Here is an 11,401-nt window from a genome sequence, read left to right on the forward strand (position 1 = left end):
ACAGTTTGGCGATAGCTTGGTGACAGGGCAGGGCAGACTTAGCCATGATATCCACCTAACATTGAATATAATGGCTAAGTCAAACTAAAAGCAGGCGTAAGGAAAGTAGCGATAACCAAGGTTAGCGCCACTTTTCTTATCACTATGCCTGTTAGCGTGCCCATTGATAATTGGAGAAATGTTGGTTAGAGAAATTTCTCCAGTTATTTTGGGACGGAACGCCCACTTTGCATCTCATTAGAGATGCAAAGTTGTGCGTTACGGGAAAGGGAGCTAATGCAAGGATTCACGCGATAGCGTGACCTTGCTGATAAGGCGATTAAATTATCGCCGCTTTTTGTCCGAAAACGGACGCAAAAGCGGCAATAATTTTATAACGCCTCCTTGATGATATGCCCCGCTGTACTTCTACCATTATTATACTATCTCCAGTGGACAAATGCTTGTTGATAGTTTAAGGTTAGAGAAGCTGTGCAGGCCTTAACTCCTTTACCGTGGCACAAATTTCGCCGCAGTGTGGGAGTTCTAAAGAGTGGGCGGGGACACGTCAGCCAACGGTCGTGCGCAGCACTGGGCAGGTAGTGCTTGCGTCGACTGTTGGCCGACGGGAGCACGGACCGGGTTAATTCTGTTCGTGATACACCACATCGAGTATCATGGACCACAAGGACAACCCGTCAGTCTTCCTATAGGACATGGCTTGGCATAGGCACCTTACTTTGTGGATGGGAGTACATGTTTGGTGCAAAAGTTTGTTCCAGCAGTTAAAACAAATGTGCATCCCTTCAGTGGTTCTTGATTACCTCCAATAGATCCTGAATATTTTTTAGCCACTGAGAATGCACAACCAGAAAAGTAAAAAACAAACAAAAGGCATAAGTTGGCACAGCTGTCTGCACAGTACAAGCATTTTTGGTTGTTACAATTTTAGGTTGCAGCAGAAATCATAACCATTTTCACAAGTATTACTTATGCCCTCAACCTTTTTGCTAGAGTGGTAATCTTGTTTAGCTGAGGATAGATTGTGGTACCAGGCAGTGTTGAGTATCGCATTAGTGAAGGAGTTGAGGCACTTGCACCAAGAAGTTTCTAGCTGACAAAGGCTTTGCTTATAGTTTGAGCTGTTGTTTGTAGCTATCTTTCTGTAGGGATGTACATTTGTCAATGGCTTGGAAGATAGTTCCTCAGGGGTGCTAAGTAGAATATCAGAAGAGACTTTGTTGAGGGGTGGGTGGGTCAAGAATTCCACTCCGCGGGTTGGGTTCGTGGAGATTTGCCCACTCAATGCAGAGTTCTAAAGAACTCCGTGATGCTGAGTGGATTTATTTCTCTCATGCAGGGTGAAAAATTGCATGCTAGACCTCCTCCCATTGCGATTTCTTGTTGATAAATCTGCAGCTTGGGTTGAGGAACCTACCGCTTGTGATAATATCTACTTGAGCAGAAGAATGAAGTGCGCCCTCTGGCATGATGCATAGTGCCGCTTGTGCTGATTTTACTGAACAGGACAAACTCCCAGTGCGAAAATCTGCCCGAGCAGCGCAATATAACCCACTCCACTGCTAGCTGTACTCCATGTAAGGATTTGCGGAGTTCCGCCTATCTAAACTCTGCAAACTCCTCCCAGGCCTTAATGTTTTCTCTGTCCATGTGTGCTGCATTCTGCAGCACACATGGACAGAGGAAAAAGCCCCCCAGCATTGTTTTTGAGCCGGAAGGTGCCCCTAACTGCACAAAAACAATCCTGCCAACAACACAAGCACCCTTGCACCATAGTGCTAGGGTGCCTACATTGGCGCTACGCTGCCAAAATGGTGCCAGCGCAGGGGGAACGTATAGCAATACACCTTTTTGATAAATACAGTGGATTCCTTTCACTTTAACATATGGCAGTGCAGCAGGACGACTTGCTACGTTGCCCTACACCAAATATCCATAAATGAGGCCTCTAATGATTAAGTAGGTAGTTCAGAAAAGTACAGTATGTTTTTAGACCATTTTTCTGGTAACTCAAGATTAATTCACTTGAGCTCATCTCATGAATCCGGTTGTCTGTGTTTACCTCTCATTTTCAGTGTTTAAGATCTTAGGGGCATATCATCAAGGAGGCGATATAAAATTATCGCCGCTTTTGCGTCTGTTTTTGGACGAAAAGCGGCGATAATTTTATCGCCTAATCAGCAAGGTCACGCCCTTTCTCCCAACGCCCATCTTTGCATCTCTAATGAGATGCAAAGTGGGCGTTCCTGCCCTGACATAATTGGAGAAATGTCGCTAAGGGACATTTCTCCTATTATCAATGGGCACGCTAACCTGCAGAGCGACAAGCAAAGTAGCGATAACCTCTGTTATCGCTACTTTCCTTACGCTTGCTTCAAAACTGATTTAGCCATGATATCCTGTGTAATGGGGGTATCATGGCTAAGTCTGCCCTGCCCTATCAACAAGCTATAACCAAACTTTGTGAGATTATCGCTGGATTTCCAGCGATAATCTCACATTTGGCAGTTAGCGCTTGGAATTTTATAGCTTTTGAGATAAGCGTTGCTAATAGCACGCTATCTCAGCGATAATATTCCACGTTACCCGGCGATAATTATCCTAGTGCTAAGTGCGCTTAGCGATAATTATCGCCGGTCCTTGATGATATGCCTCTTAGCTTGGCAGCTAGATGCTGAAGGCTTGGCTGGCGTTTAATCTGGTCTCATTCTTGGGTGTATACCAGTGATTTCATAAACAGAGCTGAACAACAGTCAGCCCACAGGTCTGTCTTAGCTCTAAGAGCTAAAACATGAGCCAAGTCATCAAAGGATTTGAAGTTAAATGTTATTTCTTGAATGCTATAGGTACTTTAAAGCATTAGATTATGTCACTGCATTGATGCCTGCATGGGCATCTATTAAAATGAAGAGTTTTTAAACAGGCACTTTTTCCCACGCTTAGAGATGACACTTTGGCAGCAGCACTGAATGTATGGCTTATATTATTTTTGTATGTGGAGCAACATTATTTCTCTACATAAGTGATGTGTAAATTTAGCACACATACTGAACTGAAGTACAAAGTCATTTGTGCTTGCAATGTCTGCAATTCTCAATATGATTGCATTTGAGACTGCAAAATGGCATCTTGTTATATAATAAATTAACTACAAATAACAAGATTGGGGAGTGAAGAGGTAGCGCCCTACACGGGCATTGGAGGTGGATACATCCTCCACATAGAATCAGTTACAAAACAAAGGAATCCACCTCAGGGGGGAGGGAGAGGGGGGTTATTAGCTGGGGTCAGATATCATGGGTAGTGAAAAGTGTGTATCCTACAATGGTTGGACGCACACTGTGTTTGTTTAAATACCCCTCACACACCAAAATGGCCCTTGGTGTCATGCTTCATCATAGGGGTCTTCCCGCCCCGCTGCGGGACGGGGCATGCTACGACCTGCGACCACGCGGGAGCACTGATGATGTAGTGCTATGTGTGATGCAAGAGGGAGGGTCTGGGGTGAATGTAGGTGGGTGAATTTGAAAAAAGAACCTGGCCTCTTAGACATACAAACTTTAATAGGTCAAGGGAGGCTGGTGCTATGAAAAAGGTGGTGCGGAGATGTCCTGCGTAATGTGCGGATACTCCTAATGAGTCAACATGTTTCGATGTGAGAAGGCATCTTCGTCAGGACTCTAAATAGAGACTGGTAATGTTGAGATTCTTAAGAATGAAAATGCAGTAAATAAAGCATTTATATACAATACCTAATGGTATGTCTTAACCAGTGTTTATATATATGAGAAAGCAATGCCTCATAAACCTCAAGAACAGGTGGATAGGACGAGGTCACTTGGTAGTGCCCTTTGAAAGTCTCTAGCTCAATGTGGCTCCATCCCGCGGTTATAATAAATTAATGCTGCTTCAGTAAGAAGTTAACATAATCTCAAAATGGGTTTAGAAATCCATGGAAAATTGCTATTTGTCAGGGGTATGTTTAGAGCATCAATTTGTAATGAAATGTATCATGTTTTACCACTAAAATCAAGTCGCAAAACATTGAATAGTTAAAGACTCGTGAGATGGGGTGGTAACTCGTTCACAAAAAATGTCCTAAAAATGTCCGTTTCTTTTCTTAAATACACACTTGATTCCTTCTGGAGAAATAGACTAATGAAATACGATCACAGGCTTGTGGTTTGCTGATCCCGCAGACCACTATTGCTGCAATGGCATCCAATCATATTGAGTCGCAATTTGTGACCTACCTCATGAATATTGATTTAGTAGTTCAGTTCAGTTGCAGCCCCCTACAATTTGGAGTTTTGTGAACTGAACTATTAGTACATGTCTGTTCACAAAATTTCTTTCCATTCGCAAAAAAGTAGGTGATGAATTTTCAGCCACTATTTGTGAATCGAAATCAGACCCTAATTTCCTTCAAGGTGATATCTCATTTGACAATCGAAATGAGGCATAGTGAAGAGAAGTGATTTGCGCAGGATCACACAATTTGGTGAAGTGGGAAGCTGGGGTAGGAACACGGATTTCCTGGTTACACATTATGCAGAAGCTACTAGACGAATATCTCCCTCTTGCTTTCTGTGGGATAATTGTATGTCCCATTTAGTACAATATGTTCAATAAATACAAATATGCCATGGTAATTCATTCTAACACAATACATGTTTAAAATGTCACAATGTGTTACTTGTAAAATGTACAACGCTAAGCATAAGGAAAGGCAGCAAATTATTTTCTGTCAATTTCCCCTTTAAAAACAGAAAAGGGAGAGAAGTTCAGCCTTTCAGGGGCAACATTACATTGGTTATCCAGACCAGAACCCTACTTTCTGCAAAGTATTCTTGCTCCTACAACCAGAGGAGTAAAGTACTATTTTAGATTGCATGGGCAGAGTTGTCGTACATTCAGTATTAATATTGCCTTTTGGCACAGCAGTTGAAGTGTAAAATATAGCGCTTTGGAGGCTTGACTTTGCTATATTTTATGCCACCTGTGATCATTGGGCAAGGGTTGGGCCAGAACTAGACATTCATCCAAAGCTTGGCCACCCAAAGTTTAGTACAGCATTGTTGTTTCATCACACAATTCTTTAACACAGGCACCCAAAATTAATTGTTCCTGTCAATGGTATGCCAAAGTACTTATAAACCTAACTATTCAGATGTCCACAGTACATCACTGTATAACATAGAACTTAAATCCCTCAGCACATGATTGCCATGTTGGAGGAGCTGTACTGTTACTTTATTAAGCAGCAGTTTAGGGTGATGGATGCAAGCCAATTCCACCATGTGAGCATTAGTTCAGCTATAGCTCCTTGAAATGTTGAGTGATGTGGAACAGACAACTAAAGACTCAGCTTTCACCCGGAAGTGGATGCAAACGGACACCAAACAGGCACTTTGTACCTTGTGCTGATACGTACTATTCGGACGACCAGCTCGCTTCTTGGTGGCCAGGCACTTTTTTTCAGTTACAGATTTCCTTTTACTATTCATTCTTACAAGGCCTATTCCTGGACCTTTATTATACCAAAATACTAGAAGTAGCAGATGTAACATCACACAACATTTCAGATTGTGTCCTTTATCCTGCCTGCTAGTGAGGGGGAACTGAGGGGAAGGCAGTGAAAACAAACACATTGAAATAAATACACACTATTACAGGCAGTTCTAAAGCAGAATTATTGACATATTGCAACACATCAGTGCCTGAAGGAGTAGACTGTGCTGTCAGTATGGCAATGTCCCAGCTCACACTTAACTCTAAAGGGACTGCCACCCAAGACTCCAAATTGTCCCAGCTGCTTTGTTCAGTAAGCCCTGCACACATAGACAGCTTCCAATGTTGCCTTCTTAGGTGGTGTTCCAGGTTTAGCATGCAACGTCCATGGATAGAACATGCTGTGTGTTGCTATGTGTTTTGTTGTTCTCAGTTCTGTAAATAGAACTGGGCATACATTGATTGCATGGCTGCATTATTGTTAATAGCAGTCTACTCACTTGCGGCCCTATCTGCTTTGTTTCCATGTCATACGATGAGTTATCCTTCTTAATACCGTGCTGTTTCATTATCAATCACATTCAACTTTCAATAATTAACATTCAGTATGGATCCAGGTTCTCCAGCGCTGATATTATGTTTAATTACATCCTACATTAATCCATGATGTACAGCCAATATTGATACAAGAGAATTGTAATTTGCATTTATGTTCCACCTTCATTTCCTTGACCCAGTATAATCTATAGTAATCAGTGATTTTCTTGTGACCAACTCATAATGTAACCTTGGCTTGCATTCCATATTTAACTAAATAATGTATCTCAAGGGTTTTATTTCACATTGCTATTACTTGAATACTCATCTTCTGAATGGCAGCTGAACAAAAGTAAGATGTGTATGCAAAATGCGCCTTTAGGAAAAGATTCTTCAGAGACATCTTCACATCCTTATTTCGTAGACTGTAGATAATGGGGTTCAGCATTGGTGGGGTCACAGTGTAAAACACAGAGATCATTTTATCCCAATCTCCAGAGCTTTTAGACACTGGTTTCATGTACATGTAGATGGTGGTGCTGTAGAATATGGTGACAACGATCAGATGAGAGGAGCATGTGGAGAACACTTTTATTCTGGCTTCGGAGGAGCGGATTCTCACAACTGTGATAATGATTCGGATGTAGGAGATTGCAGTGAAGAGGCTCGGTATCAAAAGTATAAAGGTTCCTAAACATAAGATTATCATCTCTGTGTCGTAGGTGTCCTCACATGCAATCTTCAGAAGAGCAGGGGACTCACAAAAAAAATGATTAATTTCAGACCCACATAGTGGCAACCGTAATGTAACAAATGTGCCTGTGAATGCCATCATACTGCCAACTACCCAACAGCAGGATGCTAATGTAATACAAATAGATAAGCGCATGATGACTGTATAGTGCAGGGGAAATGTGATGGCTACATAACGATCATATGCCATGATTGCAAGGAGCACACATTCTGTAATCCCGAATAACAACGCAGTGTACATCTGAGCTGCACAGCCAGTAAAGCTGATCCTACTTCTAACCAGAAGTTGGGCCAACATGTTTGGAACAATCACAGATGCATAACAAATGTCCACAAAGGAAAGGTTTCCCAGGAAGAAGTACATAGGAGTGTGAAGCCGAAGGTCACTGATGCAGGCTGTGATAAGGCTTATATTTCCAATGAGAGTCAACATGTAGATCATCAAAAATAACACAAAGAGAATAATCCTTACAGTCGGATCCTGAGATAGGCCAGTGAGTAGGAATTCTGTATTTGAACTCCCATTTTTAATTTTCATTGACTCCACTTTCATATCAGCTGTAGAAAAAGAAGACAAACCCATAATACATACCTTGTGCATAAAGGTGATATTTGATCAGAGAGAATGGATACAGTGGATTCACATTTTGTTAACATTCACACCGCACACCCTACAACTTGCACTCAGCACTTTTTATCATTAAAACATGAATCATCCCAATGTCCTTGTACATCCTATTCATCCTTGTTCCCACAGGTTACATCATGCAACATGTGGACCGTAGTCATAGGAAAGGAGGTGGTCCTCACAAACCTCAAACTTTGGATAAAACTCACATTTTCCTCATATTTATGAGAGGTAAAGTTCTAAAATCTGAATGAATCCACAAATCTCTAATCACCCTGAAGTCTCACACGTCTCCTGATAAAAGTGGTTACCTACTTGTGTTGGTGGGACCAGTGCCCATAACATGACAGAGCTTAAAACACAACATGGTCACATCACATTTGTCCTCTCAAAACCAACCCTCTTTTGCAATTTGGGTAGCTGTAAATTGTGGGCCCTAGTTCAACAAGCATCCAGGGAAAGCTATCAAGCCTGCATATTTCTGAAAACTACACCCTGGGAATCTCATGTTGGTACAACTTTGCGTGAATGTCATGAGGTTTTCATACCCGGAACCCCTTGCAAGCCCCAAAATTTGGTTAAAAACACCAATCCAAATGTCCTTACATTTTTTATAGGGAATGTTCCAGAATCTGTGGGGATCCAAATATATCCTACCATCCAGCATTCCTACATATCTCACAATACAAATGGTGGGTGGTTCTAGCGCTAGACATTTCGACCACCTTAGGGTAGTCTTCCCCCAAACCTTTTGCCTTCTTGCCTCCAATTTATGCTAGATTTTTGATTTTGCTTGTGTTAGGACTCTGCACTCCTAACAAATACTAAAGTGTTTGTGCTCTCTCCTCTAATATTTTGTATTTGCATATACCTAATTGGCATATTTAATTTAATGGTAAGTCCCTCATAGAGTGGTGTATCATATCTCCAGGGCCTGATAAATTCTAACAGTGGGCCTGCAATAGTTATTGTACTACCCACCTTAGTAACACTCTAAAGCTTGTTGTATGCCTGCCAAAGCAGCCTGACTGCTGTGCATATCGACTTGCTATTAAAAGCCATTGCCTAGCGCCATGCGCCCCTTTTATTACATATAAGTCACCCCTAAGTTAGGTCCTAGGTAGCCACAACGTGCAGTGTTGTGTAACTAAAAGGTTGCACTTTATAGTTTTACATGTTCTGGTAGTGAAAAATTCACAAATGTGTTTTTTCACTACTATGAAGCCTACCCCTCCCATAGGATAACATTTGGGGTCCCTTATAACCTTCAATAAGCTGTAATTCCTAATTGAGAGGAGGTAGAACTATTATGTTTGGTACCTATGGAATTTTAATGATAAACACTTGTTAATGGTGAAGTCAGATTTCTCATCACATTTTTTAAAATGCTCCTTTTAGAAAGTTGATATGTTCCTGCTCTTAGCGCCTGCAGCCTTCTTGGGTCACATGACTGGGTTTAGCTGACAGTTTGACTTTGTCAATTCCTCCAAGACAGTCACACTCTAGAGGGATTAGGTGTGCCTCAATGGTTCAAAACTGGCAGGATGCTAGACTGCTACTGTACCTGGAAGGACTACTTTGCTGCCTGGAGCCTGCCTGGAACCCTCAGAGGCCAGTCCTGCATCTACATGTGTACCCAAGACTACCAGAATTGACTCCAAGGTCAAGTTTGCTGGCCTGCTGTTTTGAGCCACTGGAATTTAGCCAGCTCCCACCAGCTTGAACCCACACCTGGATTCAGCCTGAGTGAGTCCTGCACCCACAAGAGGCCTCCATCCACTAGCTGACCTTTAGTTGTGGAGCTAAATATCCAGATGGCCAATTTCTAAAACTGAGGGGAAAAAAGGAAAAGTATTTTGGCCAAAAAGTGGTCTGAGAACAAGCAGGAGACTAGGACCAACCTACTTGCCTATCCGTCCGAGGTACATTGCTTTTTGGATTGCCTTCGCTGCTTCTATGCTACGTTCTTCTCCACAGCAGCAAATCTGTTTCAGCGTTCCTTAGCTAAAAGGGTATCTGGCCTTGTAGAACTCTCTCTGGATACAGCCTTCTGCTTCGTCCTGATGGAGATTTTTGGCTTCCATTTCAGTGACTAATTATTCTCTGTAGCTTCACTCCACGGCCATCTGATGACAGCGCTCCTCCTCCTGCACTCCTGCAGTCTTGCCCCGCTGAACTTCTACCTTCTCAGACATTTTTCTCTCAACATGTGTCTAAGTCCAAAGGTAAGTGTTGACCAGGCCCAGTTCACTTCCTGTATCTGAACCGCGCACCATTGTGATCAGCCTTAACTCATGCGACCAGATGTCCACAGTTGGGAATTTTCTTGAGTTGTGTTTTCACTTTATTACTGTTTCTGTGCTGCATAAACACTTCACACATTATATTTTAGTTGAGCCTGAATGCTAATTGAGCCGAGATATCTAGGGTTAATTTAGTGAGTGTTTCATCTTGCAAGGAATTGTGGCTGTTAGTTGACCAGGGTTCACACCCCTGTCAACCAACAAGCCAATTTCACAAACACTATCTCTCAATTCTCTCCTCTGGTTTCCGTTCAAAGTACGGATCCGTGTGAAGATAGCTTGTCTGATACTCAAAGCCCTGCATTATGATTCACACATGTACCTATCACAAAAGCATATTATTTCTAGTGGCAGATGCTTTTTAAGGAGTGTTGGAAACTATGAGATAAAAAAGACAGGACCTAACCATGCCTTCTCTGGAGCTGCCGTAATAATGTGAAACTTTCTTTTGCATAGATTTGGACAAACTCATCAACCATGACTTTCAAGAAAGAGGTTAAAAGAATTACTAGCATAATTGATCTGGTACAGAGATTACTCCTGGATATCTGGCTTAATCTCCACCAAGATGCAGGTATCTTATGCTTTGGCTGTTGCACCATCAATAAGGGTGACCGTGGGTGACTAATGCAATATATAATGTAACTTGACAAGTTCATCGCTCTGTTTATGTTCTCCCGGTTTGAAGGCCATTTGTCTTATGGACCGACACCAATAGCATTTGGCCCCTAATTTGTTCTTCCTCGGGGTAGATCATGCTCTCATTGTGGGTGTTATCGCACCCCTGGGGTAAAACAACCATGAACAAAATAATCCCCATATCCAATATGCTTCCGGACACTCCCCTGTATTCATATCCTGACGTCCAGGCATTTGGACATCATTTAGGAATTGACATCCATTCCCAATCCATGCCGGGTTTTGTGGAAGCCAGTCTGCTCATGCTGGAAACTCCATTACCTATAATCCCCTGCTATCTGCTTTGTCTCCACCCCTACAGGCTAAAGATGGGTGGAGGAATTCAGCTCACCTGTGACTGGCTGCTCCTATCCTGCTCACACCTGATGCGCATGAGTACTGTGAGCTCTTTTAAGCCCCAGCTCCCTTCAGCCCAGGGTTGGTCATTGTAGTCGTGTACAGGTGAGACCGATCCTTGTTTCCAGTGCTCCCTGAGCTTTTGATATTCCTGGATTCCTGAGCTATAATGAATCCTTGTTCCTTGATTTCTGAGCTATAGGTATTAATTGTGCCTGATTTGGCACTGGCTGCAGTGCTACCTTGTTTCCTGACTTCCAGAGCTATAGTTATTCTTTGTTCCTAGGCTTTAGCTATTTCTTGCTCCTGATTTGCACAGCTAGCAGTGCTCTATTGACTCCTTGTTTCCTGAGCTGTAGTTATTTCATGTTTCCTTGAACCAGTACTGCCTGCAGTGCTACCTTGACTCCTGAAGCTTTAGTAATTCCATATTCCTGAACTATAGCACTGCCTGCAGTGCTACCTTGACTCCTGAAGCTTTAGTAATCCCCTGTTCCTGAACTAGCACTGCCTGCAGTGCTACCTTGACTCCTGAAGCTTTAGTAATTCCCTGTTCCTGAACCAGCACTGCCTGCAGTGCTACCTTGACTCCTGAGCTGTAGTTATTTCTTGTTTCCTTGAACCAGTACTGCCC

General features: G+C 42.5%; 1 protein-coding gene across 1 annotated transcript; it reads right to left on the minus strand.

The window, feature by feature from the left end:
• Positions 1–6,349: 6,349 nt before the first annotated feature.
• Positions 6,350–7,339, minus strand: LOC146822255 (olfactory receptor 2D3-like). The gene has a single exon (XM_085609995.1). The coding sequence runs from the start codon at positions 7,337–7,339 to the stop codon at positions 6,350–6,352; it is 990 nt and encodes a 329-aa protein (XP_085466121.1).
• Between the last annotated feature and the right edge of the window lie 4,062 nt (positions 7,340–11,401).

Source organism: Triturus cristatus, chromosome 6, assembly GCF_964204655.1.
Source record: "Triturus cristatus chromosome 6, aTriCri1.1, whole genome shotgun sequence".
Classification (NCBI taxonomy): Eukaryota; Metazoa; Chordata; class Amphibia; order Caudata; family Salamandridae; genus Triturus; species Triturus cristatus.